This window comes from Microplitis mediator, chromosome 7, assembly GCF_029852145.1.
Source record: "Microplitis mediator isolate UGA2020A chromosome 7, iyMicMedi2.1, whole genome shotgun sequence".
Lineage (NCBI taxonomy): Eukaryota > Metazoa > Arthropoda > Insecta > Hymenoptera > Braconidae > Microplitis > Microplitis mediator.
In genome coordinates this window covers 20810155-20829070 of record NC_079975.1, presented here as the reverse complement: position 1 = coordinate 20829070, position 18916 = coordinate 20810155, and the positions used below count along the sequence as shown (strand labels likewise).

Here is an 18916-nt window from a genome sequence, read left to right as displayed (position 1 = left end):
TAATTTGTTGAAAAAAAAAATCTGAAACTTGTTAATTGTCTTCTGACTTCAGTGTCATAATGACGTAACATTTAATTTTTTTTTTAAATTCAAAATAACGACAGTGGAATTTTTTGTTGGAGTAAGTTAATTATGATCTGAAATTAGCCGACGTCTGATAATTTTCGTTTTTTTTTTATTAAACTAAATTTAAATAAAAAAATATTTTTAAAAAATTGCATCTATGGCTTTTTAAATTTTCTACATGTGCATATTTTTTTTTTATTAGTGTTGAAAAAAATATCCAAAATTTTTAATTGTCTGCTAACTTCAGACTCATAATTAATTCTTGACAGTTTTTAAGAAATATGATTTTTAAATAAACTTACTTTTGCCGCCATTCTAACCGCTAGCTGGCCTTCTTAGCACTCTCACAATTTAATAAACTTCGGCTACCAACATATACGGAAAAAATAAAATAACTGCGACTTATTAATGAAAAAACTCTGAGAATCACTTGACGATAATAATTTTAATTAAACTCGGACATTTAATTACTTTAATTCATAAATTAAAATGACGCCAACGAGCCCGGCGTACAATGACACGAAAACGACGCAAACACTGAATTTAATTTATTTAAATGCTGATATTTATTGTCACACTTTATTTATTATATAAAAATATTTACTGTCCACTAAATAATTTATTTAGAGTAATTAGACATGTGTAACTGAGTTGTGTAATTAATAAACTAATTATTTTAACGAGGCTCAACGGCAACTGTAAGCGACAATCAAGCTGGAGACTAACTGAGTTTAAGGCTTCTGCGCATGACAGCGAAGCGTCTGTTTTCTACTGCGCATGTCCGTTGCGATAGACGCAGCGCTAGCGACACAAATTTTGTTTCGCCGCCATGACAGTGACGTGCAGTTTCGGGTCCGCGATTTAATTAACAAATAAATTATTTCTACGACGTAATTAATTAAAAATTGTGCATAAAAACATTCTCTTCCACTTATTAAACATTCAGTGATAATAATTTTCTTAGAAGTTTGAATATAAATCACAAAAATAATTGAATCACTTCGCGTCAGCTTCAACACTGTCCGGTTCTTGGCGTTTGTTGTCGTTCATAATTTATTTTAAAAATCAGATTTATCAATTGAAAATTTATTTTTATTCATTTATCAGTGAATGTAAAAATTTTGAGTGATTAACTGAGTAAATTAATTATTTTTTTTTTCCTTTCATTTAAAGTTTAGTGTAAAAATAATTTCTTTTGTCGTGAGTATTTGCCGCCATTTAAAATTGTATTTAATTTTTTTTTTTTTTTATTTTCTTTTCGATCAAAAGTGTCGTGAGTGAAAAGTGTTGTGAGTAATAAGTGTTCAAAGTGTCAGTGCATAGTGTGAGTTAATAATTTTAATTAGTGTTGAATTATAAAATTATAATTAATAATTAAATTCAAGTGTTCCATGAATAAAATATTTTTCCTGCCAATGCCAACTTCTTGGTGAGTTTTTAATAATTTTTAAATTTATTGATCTGTCATAATTATATTGACTTTAAAAAAATCATCTCGAATGATCTCATAATATTACATATCTTCCAAATTTATTTATTTAATTCCGATTAATTATTTTATCATTAATTATCATTACGCTGCCATCTTGTTTTGCGCTGAAATTCCGCGCGAATTTCAAAATGTTCACCAGTACCGACATCTATAATAATAAAATTCTTTATAACTTTTGGGCAACATACACTGTACTATTATTAAAATATATATAATAATTTATATATATTTGTGTGGTAACATATTTTTTGGCTAAAACACGAGGTAGTTAGTAATTTTTTATAATAAAATTTAATAAATAATAAGTATTTAACAAACTTCCAATTAAATACTTGTCTTAACGATGTACATACTGTGACATATACACATATAAATACTTACACTAATTATATACATGTATATAAATAAAATCCACATATATATATTTTTTTACATAAACCCAATTAACTTACTAAGTAAATAAATTAATAAATCGTATAAAACTAAAATGTATACATCAAATTTATCTAAACTCATCCATTTATTAAACTACAAATTACCTCATAAATCAGCCTGCAGTATTTTAGTACCAAAAAACTGTAGATTTTTAAATAATAATCGCAATAGTATTAATAAATATCGTGATTACACCCATAAATTAAGTGTATGGTTTAAAGAACAGTCAATAGTAATTGCCCGATTATGCCATCGTCAATTTGAATACATTGCGGCACAGCGCGTTAAGCGCAATTTAAAACTATATCATTTGTATCCTTATTTCTGGGATGGTTTATTGTTTAAAAAATTATTTAAACTATGGCGTAAATGCTTAACGCGCAATGGTAAAGAAATTTTAATTAGTGCTGTTGGTGTTACGATGTTTAATTGGGATCAAGAACGTATTACTGACAATGAACTTTACAGGTAATTTATAAATTATATATTTATTTTGGTAATTATTTTATTTTTTAATATTAATACAGTAATTTATTTATGTAAATTTAGTTTACTTTTTATGATCCTGAAGTAAACAGACAAGTGGCAATTTTTTGATTTTTTTCTTTAACAAATCAATAAAAAAAAACAAAAGAAAAAAATATGCACTTGTAGAAAATTTAAAAAACTATGTGCACTTTTTTCTGTTCGTTTTAAAAAAAATCTAAAAATTATTAGACGTCGACTAACTTCAGTATCATTTTTTTATGATCTTAGTAGAAAATTAGCAATTTTTGATTTTTTTTTTAACAAATCAATTAAAAAAAAAAAAAACTAAAAAAATGCACATGTAGAAAATTAAAAAATCTATTAGTGCAATTTTTTAAAATACTTTTTTTTAAAATTTGTCGTTTTTAAAAATATCTAAAAATTATTAGACGTCGACTAACTTCAGTATCATTTTCTTATGATCTCAAAATAAGTGGAAAATTAGCAATTTTTGATTTTTTTTTTTTAACAAATCAATTAAAAAAAAATAAAAAAATGCACATGTAGAAAATTAAAAAATCTATTAGTGCAATTTGTTAAAATATTTTTTTTTTTATAATTTGTCGTTTTTAAAAATATCTAAAAAGTAATAGACGTCGACTAACTTTAGTATCATTTTTTTATGGTCTCAAAGTTAGCAGACAATTAGCAATTTTCGGATTATTTTTTTAACAAATTAAAAAAATGCACATGTAGAAAATTAAAAAATCTATTAGTGCAATTTTTTAAAATATTTTTTTTTTTATACTTAGTCGTTTTTGAAAAAATCTAAAAATTATTAGACGTCGACTAACTTCAGTATCATGAATTTTTTTTATCTAAAAAATCATATATTTGTATCATTAATTTTGTTATTTATTTGTTCTAGTTACGCCGACGAAATAAAAGTTATTCACAAACTACGTAATACAACAGTAGTATGTGAAAATTGTAATTTACGATTGATAATTGATAAAAAACAGCCCAATGTTTCGTATTGTACGTGCAATAATTCAAAGTCATCGATAAATAAATCAGATGGTAAAAAAAATTGTAGTGAAAGCAGCAGATAATTTAAAATTTTAAAATTTATTTTTTATAAGTCAAAGTTGATATCGATACGAAGAAAAAATTTTTCAGATCTACTCAGATCTATAAGTTTGCATGGATCTCTATCGATATCAATCAACTTTGTTCGTTAGATTGATATAAATTCTGATAGATTTACGTAAATCTGAATTTTCGTTTTCTCTCAGTAGGAAAAAAACTTTCAACAAAAATATTCTTAATTCTTAATATTTGCCAGGTAGTAATTTTTTTTTATCATCTTGATTCAATTGCAAACTTTTTATCCAAAGAATTTATTTTATGATTTATAATTTTTAAATAAAAATAAAAATTAAAAAAATTTTCAATCTCTGCCGTTTTCATTATCAGGAAAAATTTTTTATTTAATATTTAATAATTTTTTTTTTTACAAAAGGTATTTTTTACTGACATGATTTTTATTATTAATTTTATTACTATTATTACAATGAAAATATAAATTTTAGATAACGAATGGGAGCCATTTATTGAAAGACAAGACATGTTGATTTGGCGTAAAGAAGAACCGAATTCCGGTGGAATGTATGCGTACAAAGTATTCGGTACATTTTCCGACGTAACTGCTGAAGAATTTTTACAAGTACAAGTTGATGTTGACTATAGAAAAGTTTGGGATCCAACGGCCAGACAACTGGAGATTATTGATACTGATCCAAAATCTCTGTCTGCCAAAGATCATCGGACTGATGTTATTTATTGGGAAATGATATGGCCGGTAGTTATCTTCTATATTATTAAGAGAATAAGGAAAATTTTGTTCCCGCCATATCTATATGATAGAATTAGTTAATGTTATTGAAATTGGTATCATTAGATAGGTCTTGACTTGAATTTGTGCCTTTTCATACTTTAAACTCTTTTTAATTGCCAAGTATTGAGATAAATATATTTATCTATATCATTCGGATTACATTTAAATTACGCGGGAAAAAAGACGATCGTATTCATTTTCTTTAAATCAATTAATACTTTAATTATTCTGTCACTAAATATGACTGAATGTCACTGAATATATAGCTATATTATTTATATCGCGTTACTTATTCCAAATGACAGATTTTTATGCTCCCTTTTGATTTTAGGAAGCTTCTCAAAGCCAAAAAAGTGTGCATAGAAAAAAAAAGGATTCATTGGCACAAAAAATCTTTACTCGCCTAAAGAAAATTTTTACTTACCCCAATAAATTTTTTGCATTGTGAATTGAAAACGAAAATTTATTTAGAACTAGAAAAAATTACTTGGTGCAAGGAATCATTTCTTGGCCAAAAAAATTTTTTCTCGCCCCAAGACAATTTTTGTAATTAAGGCTATTCTCAGACAGTGCCACCCACTTTTTAAAAATTTTCAATGACTTTCAACTGTCATAAGCGTATCAAATTTTTATCAATTAATTAAAAAAAATTTTAAGCATTAATTGAAAGAAGGACAACGTAGTCGTAATTTCGCCGCTATATAGATTTGAAAAAAATTATTTACACTTGACATCAATTAGCAGTTAAACAAAATTCGTTAAATAAATTTCAGTAAAATCGTCATGTTAATTTTATGATTCGAATTTTTAAATTTTGGCGGCTAAAATTTATTCAACAAATTTCGTTTAACTCACAATTGATATCAATTGTAAGTAATTTTTTTTAAATTCTACATCTCAACGAAATCACGACTACGTTGTCCTTTTTTCAATTAAGGTTTTAATTTTTTTTTTAATTAATTTATAAAATTTTAATACGGTTATGACATTTCAAAGTCATCGCATATTATTAAAAAGTGGGGGGCATCGTCTGAGAATGCCCTTAATTGATAATGCATTAAATTTCTTGGTACAAATTAAAATTATGTTGCGGCAAAAAATCCTTTTTTTCTGCGTATTTTATAGATTTAGTAGTGATATTTGGGCAGTCACGTAGTGACTGCAGGTTGCTCGTTATTATCATTATTTATTTAAAGACGGGTATGTAATTTGCTTATTAATAATTAATTAATTTTTCAGAGATTATTTTCAAACAGAGATTACGTTTATCAGCGCAGGTGGGCATTAGATAAAGAGAAAAATATTGTTGTTATTGTTAGTCGAGTTACTGATCATCCGGATGCACCCAATAGACCTGACACTTACAGGTAACTGATCAAATATTTTATTTGTTATTAATCACATATTTTTTGGATGGAAAAGTCAATAAATATAAGAATATATTGTAGGGTTACTTCGTACTGGTCTTACATGGTAATTAAACCAATAAAAAGTTTTACTGAGCCTGGTATTGAATTTGGATTGACGTATTTTGATGACCCTGGTGTTAATATACCGTCTGCTGTTACTGCATGGGTCGCTCTGAGTGGTAAATTATTTTAAAATATATCTATATAACTAAAAACTTATCATAGTCTAAATATAAATATCAGAATTTTTAAACTGATTACAGTTCGAAGATAGTTACAATTTTTTAATATTTTTTATTATTACCAACGCGAGGATATGAAATTTTTATTTTTAAATAAATGCCGCCTTAGTTGAGAAATTTTTAATAAAAATTTTTCGGGCTGATTTAAAATTTTTAATTTTTGTATTCAAATTTTTTATGGCCAAAATTTTCCATGACGTCTGTTATTTTTCTGGTATAGATTTTAGAAAATTACGTGGCCGATTTTGCTCCCTTTCCCTTCGCTATATTAAAAAAATGAAAACTTAATATCTTTAAATAAATAGAATTTATTGTTTTAAAGTTTAAGTTTTAAGTTTTTACTTTGGCGGAGTCATGTTGGCCATCAGGATTTGCTTGTAATCAATCATTTAAACGCATCAACAAATCTCTATTTAAGTAACTTTACTAATTAAAATCTGAATCTCAATCCCCTGTAAGATTTTTACACAGAAAATAATAAACCTTAAAAATGACTTTTTAAAATTACAACCCGGAGCTTGTGTTTCATTATAGAGAATTTTTAAAATTCCAAACAATAAATTTTTCAATACGTGTCATAAATTTTTCACATCTAAGTTACGATTATCAAATCTCATTTATGTTTTAATTATAAATGAAAGGATTACTATTTATAATTACAGTATTTACTGATCACTTAGTCATTATATTCCTTATTTCTCAATTTATATAGTACATTTTTTTGTGTAATATACTATTATATATATTAACATCATTTATTTATTTATGAATTTAAAGGATTGCCGGATTTTTTATGTCGAATGCGACAAGCAGCCAAAGATTACAAAAGTTACATTTCCGCAAAACAACAAGAAGATTTGTTATCAGCTAGTATATTTGTAGATAAAGATGAGGAAGTTATTGAAGCTGATGACGATAATTCTAACGAAGACAGTAAAGTTTTTATGAATCTCCACAGTAGTGACTCTGATACAGAGTCAAATATTATTAATGTTGATGATAAGTTAAATCAGGTTAATTCTAACGATGCGATAGATACAATTATCAGTAATAGTACTTCTGAAAATATAAATAATAATAATAGTGAAAGTGTTAATGCTGATAAAAATGAAGAAAGTTTATTAAAAGTAAGTGATAAAGATTTAGAACAAAATGAAAAAGAAACCGGCTATCTTAGATATATTTTTCTTACTAAATTGTTTGCATGACAATTGTATACATTTTCGACGCGTGACTTTTCAGTTAGCGACGAAAATAGTTGAGATTTATTTATCTACTCCGCAAATTAGATTGTAATTTATAAAATAATAATAATTATATAATTAATAGTACAAATCGTTTTAACTATACGTAAATATATGATAATATTTGATATTTTTATTAAGAATTTATTGATTAAGAAGATAACGAAATGTTAATTTTTAAAGAGATATCCGGGTTAATTGGAAATTGAGTATATATTTTATTTTTAAACTTTGTTTTAAACAAGATTTATTTTAATATACATAATTATATATTTTGATTGTAGTATTTTTTTTTGATTCAATGTGTAAATAATAATAATAATAATAATAGTAAATTGTAGGTAGTAATTAATAATGAATTAACGATAAATGTATCGTACTGTATAAATAATAATGACAATTATTTAATTAAATAGTATTTTATTTATTTCAAGTGTACAAAAATATTTAATTATATTAATTAATTAATTAATTTTTGTTACGGTTAAACTCTAAGTCCGCTTGACTTTTGTGAAAAACATTTTCATGGAAAAGTTTTTAATTCCCATTGGAATTTTTTCCTAGTAAGTACCCGCGTAAAAAAAAAAAATTCGGCAGAAAAAAGTTCTAGGCTTAAGATGGATTAGAACCGAGTGGAATTTTTTTTGGACTTGAAATTTTGAAAGCAAAAAAAAATTTAACGAGGAATTTATATGAGCGAATTTTGAGTAAAAAAAAGAACATTTTTAAAACATATTTTTACTATAAAAATATTTTACTCTCAATTCGAAAACGTTTAAAAATTTTGAATTTGCGGAATTTTTAATCAAAGTTTTCGGATTCTTATGGGTCTATTGGTTTCTAATATGAACTTTTTCGGAACGAGGGTAAAAAATATTTTAGAAACATTTTTTTACTCAAAATTCCTTCATATATTAAGTCCAGACAAACTTTTTTATTTACTTTCAAAATTACAAAAGTTACGCTCGAGATTCTGATCTGTCACAAGTGTAGAAGTTCCACCTATCGAACTTTTTTGAATTTTTTTTTTTTTTTACACGGGTAATTATTACAAATTATTATAATTTGTTTGATTTTTCAACAGAAAACTTTTTTTTTTTATAATTATTTCTAGACATTTTATTTTTTTTTACGGGTCATATATTTTTAGACTATTGATTTATATTTTTAAATAATTATTACAAGTTTTTAAAAATATTTAACACCAAAAAAAAAAAAAAATCTTTACTTACAAAAAAAAAATTAAAATTACTCGAGAAAATTTATCTGGTTTTCATCGATACTCCTTTCATTTTTTAGCCTGCCAAAAAATATGTAACCCATTAATTAAATAATTTCATTAACAATAGAAATTTTCTTTCTAAGAAAATTTATAAAAAATAAATATTCAAAATAATTCAATTTTTTCCGTAACTCGAATTATAAATTCAGTTAATTTATAATATTAACAATAATAATAATTATCTAATACTGAGTGAAATTTTTTCAAAATTTCATTACAAAAAATTCTACAAAATATTTAAATCACTCAAATTTTATCCCGCGAGGATTCGACCCTCGGTACCATAAATTATTAATTATAAATATTTTTCATAAATAATTACAAGCTATGATTATGATCCGACAAATTTGAATCATCATAGCAACTTACGTCGATACTAAAGAAAATATCATCGTCATCTTCATCCAGCATAAAACACAACTCATCAGTAAATGGTATCGGCTCGGATTTAAAATCAGCGCAGTCTTCCTGGTCATGACATTTCTGATAAACAATTTTATTTTTTAAATCAGCAATCCAGTATACGTTATTACTTTTATGTTGTCTGCCAACATTAGCACAGTATCTATAAATAAAATCAATTAAAATAAAATGATATAAACTCAAATCCAACAAGAGGACGTTCATAAAATACGTCCGTACTTATGAGTGTCTAAGGAAACTTGACGTTCGCAGCTCAAGAGAATTTGAAAATTTTCGCGGTTTTTTTTAAATATTATTTTTTTGTCACCATAGAAAGTCATTCGTTTCATATTTATAAATATATAAATATTTCTATATATAATTCCGTCATAAAGAGGAGGGGGGGTTTATAATTTATGGAAAATTGATAGAGGGATCGCAGAAAATATGACGGGGTGACAAAGGGGGGGGTCTAAAAAGGTAAAATTTTGAGTGACGTATTTTATGAACTCCCTAAATAAGAAAATAAAATTACCTGTTGCCAATTATTTCATAGGCAATTTTCTGTCTGTCATCAAAATATTTCGATACTCTGATAGTTCCAGGCTTGACAATTCCCATAATAAATTTATCAATAGCAGGATAAGGTGATGATTGATATTGATCGCGCGTAAGTTGCGATGGATTTTTAAATTGCGTACTGCGCTCATATTTTATCAAATCTGGTCCACTTTCATCAGTGAATTCCAACAAATGCAAATCACTTTTGTTTGTAAAATAAGTAACCAGTGACTCTAAAAATATTTCTAGCTCTTTGTCACGATTTTCTTTTATCGGTTTGAATTTACAGTCTTTAGCTCTTACTAAGTGAGATAATTTTCCCCACTTAGTTGCTTTATAAATACGAAAGTGACGATTGCGCGAGTACACAGCAGTGTCGATAAATAATTTTTTACGTTTACCCGTTTCGATAAACAATTCTTCTAAATCCTCACGTTTAAAGTAACTGAGGACGTCGTGAAATGCAACGCCGTCTGTTGCGATGTACTCCTCGATATCACCGCAAATAGACTTGATAAAACGCCCGGCGTTTATGTTGTCGGTGAATGCTGTGTCTTTGATACGGAAAATTAAATGACGGCTGAATTTAGTCGGTGTAGTTGAGTCGAGATTAAGAACATTTTTTTTAGTGACTGACAGCCCCCAGTGCTTGAGAAAGTAACAGATTATTATTTCGATCAGAGTTTGTGTCATGTGTGGACCATTTTTACTTGGGTTCAAGTCGTTCTGATACTCGAGGTCTAGGTATAGGCAGCAGGGATTTCCTTCCGGTATTACCTGTAATTAAAATTAATATTTTATTAACTTAATCAATTAATTAACAACCCCCACAATTATTTAGAAATTTTTTTAATTTGAAATTTCAAATAAATTTGAATTATAAATTAATTGGAGTTTTAAAGAATTAAATTTTTAATAGAAGTTTTAATTGGAGCTGACAATTAATTTTTTTTAAATTATTAATTAATTATTTTTTAACAATTCAAGTTATTAATTAAATTAAATTAATTTTATATCGAAATCTAATTTTTTTTATCAACAAAATTTTATTTTAAACTCCAATAATTTTTTTGTTAACAAAATTTTTTTAACTCAATTAATTAACATTGAAGCAATTAACAAATTTTTCTTAAAGATCTAATTAATAAATATTAATCACAGCTTTAATTTCCTCTATCATCAAAACTCCAATTAATTGACTCAGATTATAAACAAAATTTTTTTTTTACTTTAATTAATTAGATTTAAATATTTCGTTAATAAACATGTCAATTATTTTTCAAAATTTTAATTACGCAACCATCAGTAGAACTCCAATTAATTATTTATCCTCAAAGCTTTTAATAAATATTTTTTTTCATCTAATTAATAAATTGGAAATTAAACGTCAAATTTTAAAATTTAAATAAATAAAATAAATAAATAAATTTTGATAGTTGATAAAATAAATAATTACCTCATAAGTGCAACGTCTTTCAGGCAGTGCGCGATTAAAATACCACCAATAAACTTCTGGATGTGCAACAATAAATTTACGGTGGCCATTTGGTTGTTCGTAAACAAATGTCAGTAGAATATTAATACTTGTTGATTTAGCATCTGCTAGCTCGAGTGCTTCTGCTTGCCGGTAAAATTCAGCCCAGTCTTGCGTTGGTCCTAATAAACTCTGGGGCATTCGTTCTTTAGTTAAATTGTAATTACTATTATTAATTAAATGATAACTCTTATTACGATCTTCAATATCTTTTATTTTTTCTTTCACTTGACTGCAACTGCTGTAGAATTTTGTTGCCGGTATCGGACTTAACTTTGAATTTTTTTGTGACATTTCAAGTTATTGCTTTACAATCTAAACATTTATACTTAACTCTGTTTACTAATAAATAGTCTGTTGTTATTTAATTATTTATTTTTATAATTATTTACTTTTTGTTGTTTATTGTTTTGGAGTTGAGTAACACGTGGTTATTATCGCGCCAAAATTAATATGCAGTCAATAAATTTGGAGTTCACTGAGCAGCTGACAAGCAAACAAGTTCAAGCCCGTTCTTTTTTATTCTATAAAAATACGTTGGTTAAAAAAAAAATATTGAATCGCGGTTATGTTTGTTTGTATGCGAGGGTCATGTAGTTTTCTTTTTTTACTACGGTTGTTAAAATTAATTTCAATGACAATTTGAAATTTTTTAGGAAGAGCGCAATGTATATACTAAAGGCGGGAACTTTAAATTTGATTCAAAAGTTAACAAACGATTAACAATTGTCAAATTTTTTTTTCAACAGATCAAATACAGAAAAAACATAAAATAAAAATATGTATGTGTAGAAAATTTAATAAACTATAGGTGCAATTTTTTTAAATATTTTTTTTTTATTATTTATGGTTTTGAAAAAAATCAAAAAATTACTAAACGTCGACTAACTTCAGTATCATGATCCAGAAATTAACAGACGATTAAAAATTTTCAGATTTTTTTTTAACAAATTGAAGAGAGAAAAAAAAATAAAATAAAAATATGCACATGTAGAAAATTTAATGAACTATAGGTGCAATTTTTTTATTATTTATGGTTTTGAAAGAAATCAAAAAATTACTAAACGTCGGCTAACTTCAGTATCATGATCCAGAAATTAACAGACGATTAAAAATTTTAAGATTTTTTTTTCAACAAATTGAATACAGAAAAAAAATAAAATAAAAATTGCCCATGCAGAAAATTTAATGAACTGTAGGTGCAATTTTTTTTAATATTTTTTTTTTTATTATTTATGGTTTTGAAAAAAATCCAAAAATTATTGGACGTCGGCTAACTTCAGTATCATGATTCAGAAATTAACAGACGATTAAAAATTTTCAGATTTTTTTTCAACAAGTTGAATACAGAAAAAAAAATAAAATAAAAATATGCACATGTAGAAAATTTAATGAACTGCGGGTGCAATTTTTTTAAATATTTTTTTTTTATTACTTATCGTTTTGAAAAAAATCCAAAAATTTTTAGACGTCGAAAAACTTCAGTATCATTAAATTTATATATATAACTTCGAAAGTTAGCTTATGGTAAAGCAAAAAATTATAAAGATTGAACTTAAAAACTTAATTTTAGAAGTCGCTCGGAAAATTTAAAAATTTTTGAAATATAATAGAATCAATTTATCCTGTTTTTCAAAATTTTATTCTTGTAACGGCAAATGTGACAAAGGAAGTCGACGATTTTCTCAAAATTTTATCACAAGTACATTTTAAAAGTACGCGTAAATTTTTCAATTTTCCGAATTTTCGGTATTTATATTTTGAGGTGAAATTTTCATACAATCATATTATTGGAGCCACTTTAATCGAGCTATTAATAGTACTCGATATATTAATTTTGTTAAATGAACTTATGAATTAACATTAAAAATTTTTTATTACTCGGGTATTTTCATGCTAAAGTAATTTTAATGTTCAACATACAAATAATAAATAATTTATTTACTTTTTGTATTTTTTTTCCGTAAAAAATGGAATTACCGAATTTAAAAAAATTTTCAGTAATAAAGTTAAAAAAAAAAACAAATTTCGATACTCCAAAGTTTAAAACCACTTATTCCTCTTTATTTGTCTTTTAAAACCTCTCCCAATTCTAATTACTTAAGTCAATTACTTCATCCTCTCTTAAAAAATAGAAACTGCAGCAAGACTTACTTAACAACCGTACTCGCGTTCACGTTTCTCACTAACAAGTGTACTTAGTTCAGCGGTTTCTAGTTTGCTGATAAGTTAATTGTTCTTTCGTTAACTATTTATTTTATTTTCATAACTCTCTAAGTGGTGGTTTCATTTTAAAGTTTTTCACCCGAACAAGTCAGGAAAAAAATTTTCAAATATCGAAATAAATTTTTTAAATTTCAAGTTTACAGAACCAGATATCACATTTTTTTTTATTGCAAAATAAAATTGACTTATATTCATTGACCGTAAGATAAATCGTAACAAACTTTATTTAATTACCTTCAGTTATTGCTGTAGAAAAAATATCCTGCTCATGTTTTTTTGTTTCTGTTACACCAGACAAAAACTTTCTTTGATTGTTTTTAATTAAAATTAAAAACTGTATAATTGTTTTATTATTAACATGGACTTTTATTTTAAAAATTTTTTATTGACTTCGTTAATTTGAATTTGAATTTAAAAAAAACATTAATTGAAATATTGTAGATTTTTTTGCGTATTTCTAAACATTATAAATAAAATAAAATCACAATAAAATAAGACAGCAATAATCTTGATCCGATAAAAAAAAAAAAGATTTGATAGTAAATCAGCGATAGCAAAATATAATTATCATTATTATGTGCGCGTGGACATTCCTTAAAAGTACGGTCAGTTAACGTATGACAATACTGACGATAGCATTAACTCTTATCATTATCCGTAAATAGTTTTTATTTCACATCACTATTATTATTATATAACTAATAAATTTATTTAAATAGATTTTATTGGTCAATTCCGTCATTCAGTCAATCAGTCATCGGTTTATTTGTTTATTTTTTTTTTTTAACCCGCCTTAAAAAATACCCGAGATATTTTTTTATCGCGGTCGATGGGTGTAATGATTTTATTGTGTTAATTATTGATGAATAAAAAAAAAATGTTGACCAGTAGTGACAAAGTTGAAAATAGTAATAAAAGTGAATGCACAAGTGTTGAAAAAATTTTAATTGTGTAGTGTAGTGGGGGTTTTATTGTCGACCCATGGGTCCAAGACTGATTGAGATATTAATAGGGACATTATTAATTACAATGATGGGAATGAGATTTGTGGATTCAAGCTGTCGAGAAACAAAATTATCTCGCGACTGTGAAGCACTTTGCAGTAAAAATAAACTGGGTTTTATATCCTGCGAATTGAGAGCTGCTGTTTTACTTCCTGCTAATACATTATTTGATATTTCTTTACACAAAGTTATGCCTGTTTTAGGTAAAAATATAATATACTAATAATATTAATAATAAGAAAATTCCAATTAGTCAGTTGATAATTGGAATTATTAATTAGGAATAATTGAATATGGTCTAATTATTAAATTTAATTAATGTACTTTTTTTTTAGTTGACTTAAAATTTAAAGTTTTACTAAATTATTACACTGTAAAAAAATTGGGAGTGAATTCGAAGTCAGTACGGATTTTATTTAAATCAAAGCCCGGAGTTCCGGAGTAAAAAAAAATTAATCTGCATACGGAATAAATAGGGAGTTTTTTTCCAGCGGAGTGATTTCGGAGTGATCAGGGTTTTATTAAATCCGCGTTCACTGATTCGAGTTTTAATATTAAAATAAACTCCGTACCGAAGTTAGTTTTACCCCGAGGAGATTAAATAAATAAACAATCATCCTCTCCGCATTCACTCCAAATTTAATCTGCGTTTACTCCGCAAATTTTTTACAGCGTAAAGTTACAGTAAAAATGATGAGAAATATTTTTTTAAGAAATTAAATCTTCTGTAAAAAATATTTCAGTCGATTTGAATGTATGTCCAGTAATTTAAAAATTAAAATATTTAAAGTCCACATTGATTTTTTAAAAATATTAAATGACGAATTTTTTTTTATTTTAAAAATGCTGATACGCTGTAAAAAATCGGGAGTGAATCCGGATTGAAATTAAATCCGAATTCACTCCGCATTCACTCCGCTACTCGGGGTTCCAGAGTTTTGAAAAAAATCACTCCGCATGCGGAGTGAATTGGGAGTTTTTTTTAGCGGAGTGATTGCGGAGTGACGCGGATTTTATTTCACTCCCAATTCTCTCCGGTCCGGAGTTTTAACATTTCAATTTATTTATATTAAACCATTAAACAATGTGTGTATGTGTGTGCACGTATGTGCCTGAGGGTGCGTGCGTGCGTGTGCAAGTGCGAGAGCGTGTTCGTGCGAATGTGTGCGTGTGTGTGTGAATTTGTGCGCGCGTGTGTGTTCGGGTGTGTGTGTGAGATTTTATTTAGTGGATTTATTGTTTATTAATAATATTTTCACAATTCCCGCCGGAGTGAATTTCACTTCGAAGGAATTCAATTAATAAAAAATTAACAACTCCGCGAAAACTTCACTTCGGAGTGAATTTCACTCAGAGGGGAGTGAATAATTAAAAATTCATTCACTCCGCATTCACTCCGGATTTAATCCGCATTCACTCCTCGAATTTTTCACAGTGTATTAACGTAATTAATATATATAATTTTTTTTTTTTGAATTACAGAATTAGCAGCGTCTCATATAAAAGCCCGTAAAATCCTTCCCAATTGGTTGGAATTAAAATTACTACCCAAAGACGACCATTGCGATGCAACATATGCGCAAATAGCAGCTATTGATAGTTACGCCGAGTGCGTTCATTTATTTTTCGGTCCAGCTTGCGATTATTGCGTTGGTAAATATCAACTAAACAAAAACAACTCTAATTAACGATTCTACAACTTAAAATTACGAGCTCAGTTATTTATATTTTATTTTTATTTTTCTTTGTTTAGCTAACGTTGGAAGGGTTGCTAAATTTCTAAATGCCCCTTTGATAACAACCGGTGGTTTCACTTACGATTTTACTGAAAAAAAAACCGTATGTTCAGATGAATATTTTATGACAACACGGATCGGTACTCTGTCCTTTTGGGACATGAGTAAAGTTTTAGTGTCCGTTATGGATAGGTAATTATTTAATTAATATTAATTTAAGGGAAAAAACGAGAGGGGGGGGGGGCAAAAAGACCTAGAATAAAATGGACCTCATAAATTTTTTTTAAAAAACGTAATAAGGGGAAACAAGGACATTATTGGGTAATACGGGCACCAAAAATTATAAATTATAAATCAATCATATAAATTTTTATTCAATTAAAATTTTTAAAAGTCCGATTTAATTATTTTTTATTTTAATTATTGAGACGATTTTTTTAGATGAAAGTGAGAACTTTTTCTTGTCTCCCATTTTGCCCCGCCTCCCTTCAAGTCTACTTATTTTTAAAAAACTTGTTAAATAAAATATATATTTATATTTATGTAAATTTAGATATAATTGGAAGAAAGTCCATGTGGTTTATGACCCAAGTGGTCAGAGACAAATAGCGGGTAGACATACGTGCCATTTGATGATGAAGTCAATGGTCCAGTTCATAAAAATACGCGGCGACATTACATTTGGAAACTTCGACATCGAAGGGATGAGTACCGAAGAATATCGTGAGTCACTTAAAACAAATCTGGGAAACTACTACGGCAGTGAGTCTTTATTTTCAATACATAAATTAAATTATTCTATCAAGGATTTCCGGGCGTTATTTGTCGAAAAATTTCCTAATTATAGCAGCAGACATCCGACATTTGGTGTCTGCTATTCAGTATCATATTTTTTACCCTTCTGTTTTTTGGAATTTAAAATTTATTGGATAATTGAGTTATGAATAATGAAAATGTCTTTATTTTCTGAATGGAAAAAAAAAGTAGAGGTAACCCGATAAAATTACTCTGTTATATTTCCATGAACTAGGTGTAGAAATTATCGAAGATCGAAAGTGGTTACGTAGTAGAGTTATTTGATGAAGCTCAAAGGGTGGCAATTAAATTTTTAACTTCCCGCTATAAGAAAATTGTAAATTTTCAAAAAAAGGGAAGTTATTAGTTTCGGTCCGATTTTCGAAAATCGAGTTTCCATCAGATGTCGACGTTTTGAGGTCCTAGGAAGCTATTCTGACTATTCCCGGATGGACGTCCGTGTGTGTGTGTGTGTGTGTGTGTGTGTGTGATCTTTTTTTTGTCCGACGATATCTTTGGAACGAATCAACCGATTTGGACGTTCTTGGTGGCAATCGAAAGAGCTCACCAAAACTTAGAATTGATTAGATTTTGGGGTAGATCGGTCATGCAGTTTACAAGTTATACGAAGAATAAAAATTAAAAAATTTTTTTGTTTTTGGTTTTTTGCATATAACTCATAAACCACTTGCCCGATTTACCTCAAAATATAGTCAGTTCTAACTCTTGGTGATCCCTTTCGATTGCCACCAAATCGATTGATTCGTTCCAAAGATATCGTCGGACAAAAATTATAATTTTTTAGTGAAGGTATGTTCTACCGGCCTAACAAATTTTTGAGCTCAAAAAGCTCAAAAAGCTCAAAAATTTACAAGTAATATTTTTTCCGAGCTCCCAGAGCTCGAAAACAGCGGGAAGTTTTGGGGCTGGCCCGCAGGGTCAGGCGGTTTCAGATTTTTTTGTTTGATTATTTATAATTTTAGTCCCTTACAAAAAAAATTTTTTTTTACTGAACAGTAGATGTCAAATGAAAGCTGCGATCGATAGATTAACATAAATTTTCCGTAATCTATTTGTAACGATTTGAAAGGTAGAAAAAACCTGAAAAATGCTACGCAGTATCACCCCCTGATCTCTCCCTAAAAAATTTAAAGTTTCAAAATTATAAAAATTTTTAAACAAAATAAATAATTTAAAATTAAACTCGGCTCCTAAACAGGAACATATATTTTCCTTAATGTTATTCTCTACAGTAATTATTTTAAATTTTATTTCCGAGACATAAGTGCGGCATCTTCCAGCATCTGTTCCGTTTCCACCCTATATATATAAAATATAAAATAACTTGGCAAGTCGTTTTGGATGAAAAACTTTTTTTAAAAACTTATAAATATAAATAATTATTTTATTGAGGTCCATTATTTATTTTTAAATATCAATCGAGAGCATTGAAATCTATATTAAACACTTCGGGTGATAATAAAGTTTATATTATACATTCTTTCAATATATATATATATATATATTAATAAAGATATAATTGAGTCAAGGATACTTGTCAATAAATATTTACACTAATTACCAAGCTGTTAAATTTAATTTAAATATTTTATTAAAGTTCATTAACTGCGACAATTAAAAAAAATATATACATATATATATTTTATGTCGACATAATTAAATCAAATAAACATAATTCTTAAGAATGACGCGATCAGATAAAAAAATAATTTTTATTAGATTGCCATGATTTAATATCTATTTATAAACTCGCAATCATACAAGTGGACATCATATCAAATATGTCTTTTTACTGTCGTAAATATCGCGGAAACAATTAATTGGGTGAATGAGTAAATTAAATTGAAATTTTTTTTTCTCAGTGTTAGAGTGAAAAATTTTAAAGGAAAATTGTGTAATAGAATGTAGTGTAAGCTAATTAATACGCGTGAATATTATTTTAAAAAGAGACCAACTAACTTCTTTAGTCTTTCGGGAGAATATTACTTTTAAGTAGAGTTAATGTCTACATTTTTGTCATATATAATTTACTTAGTTAATTAACTACACTCTACGTGTTGCTACTTCACTTCGTATAATAAGAGATTTTCATTATATATATA

General features: G+C 26.9%; 3 protein-coding genes across 5 annotated transcripts in view; 2 read left to right on the top strand and 1 right to left on the bottom strand.

Annotated features, from left to right (window-relative positions):
- Positions 1 to 1328: 1328 nt before the first annotated feature.
- Positions 1329 to 18916, top strand: part of LOC130672262 (receptor-type guanylate cyclase gcy-28-like) — a 205751-nt gene continuing 188163 nt past the window's right edge. Inside the window, exons 1-4 of one of the 2 annotated variants that reach the window (XM_057476718.1) lie at positions 1329 to 1495; positions 15745 to 15915; positions 16016 to 16190; positions 16552 to 16760. In XM_057476718.1, the coding sequence (XP_057332701.1) occupies positions 16123 to 16190; positions 16552 to 16760 (277 nt within the window). In that variant the 5' untranslated portion in view covers positions 1329 to 1495; positions 15745 to 15915; positions 16016 to 16122. Of the gene's footprint in view, positions 1496 to 13900; positions 14466 to 15744; positions 15916 to 16015; positions 16191 to 16551; positions 16761 to 18916 lie in introns of those variants that run through there. The other variant, XM_057476717.1, reaches the window with a different exon arrangement.
- Positions 1835 to 7587, top strand: LOC130672264 (stAR-related lipid transfer protein 7, mitochondrial). Its single transcript, XM_057476720.1, has 6 exons — positions 1835 to 2461; positions 3390 to 3541; positions 4054 to 4322; positions 5598 to 5725; positions 5807 to 5946; positions 6787 to 7587. Exons 1-6 carry the CDS (start codon positions 2046 to 2048, stop codon positions 7215 to 7217), a joined length of 1536 nt encoding a protein of 511 aa, XP_057332703.1. The 5' UTR covers positions 1835 to 2045; the 3' UTR covers positions 7218 to 7587.
- Positions 7649 to 11565, bottom strand: LOC130672265 (DNA-directed primase/polymerase protein-like). Of its 2 annotated transcripts, XM_057476722.1 has the most exons (4): positions 10955 to 11565; positions 9473 to 10275; positions 8905 to 9100; positions 7657 to 8553 (listed from the first exon to the last, which is right to left on the bottom strand). In XM_057476722.1, the coding sequence occupies exons 1-4, from the start codon at positions 11324 to 11326 to the stop codon at positions 8542 to 8544; spliced, it is 1383 nt and encodes a 460-aa protein (XP_057332705.1). In that variant the 5' UTR covers positions 11327 to 11565; the 3' UTR covers positions 7657 to 8541. The 2 variants fall into 2 exon arrangements, with proteins under 2 accessions (XP_057332704.1, XP_057332705.1); XM_057476721.1 differs by having other exon boundaries at positions 7649 to 9100.

What these genes read in the sequence shown, in the direction of transcription:
- LOC130672265 (XM_057476721.1), bottom strand. Translation starts at nt 11,326, where the DNA reads ATGTCACAAAAAAATTCAAAGTTAAGTCCGATACCGGCAACAAAATTC. An exon ending in AAAGACGTTGCACTTATGAG is followed by an intron (nt 10,276 to 10,954) that starts GTAATTATTTAT and finishes TTTTAATTACAG; the next exon opens with GTAATACCGGAAGGAAATCC. An exon ending in TATGAAATAATTGGCAACAG is followed by an intron (nt 9,101 to 9,472) that starts GTAATTTTATTT and finishes TTTTATTTATAG; the next exon opens with ATACTGTGCTAATGTTGGCA.
- LOC130672264 (XM_057476720.1), top strand. Translation starts at nt 2,046, where the DNA reads ATGTATACATCAAATTTATCTAAACTCATCCATTTATTAAACTACAAA. An exon ending in ATTGGGAAATGATATGGCCG is followed by an intron (nt 4,323 to 5,597) that starts GTAGTTATCTTC and finishes TTAATTTTTCAG; the next exon opens with AGATTATTTTCAAACAGAGA. An exon ending in TGCATGGGTCGCTCTGAGTG is followed by an intron (nt 5,947 to 6,786) that starts GTAAATTATTTT and finishes ATGAATTTAAAG; the next exon opens with GATTGCCGGATTTTTTATGT.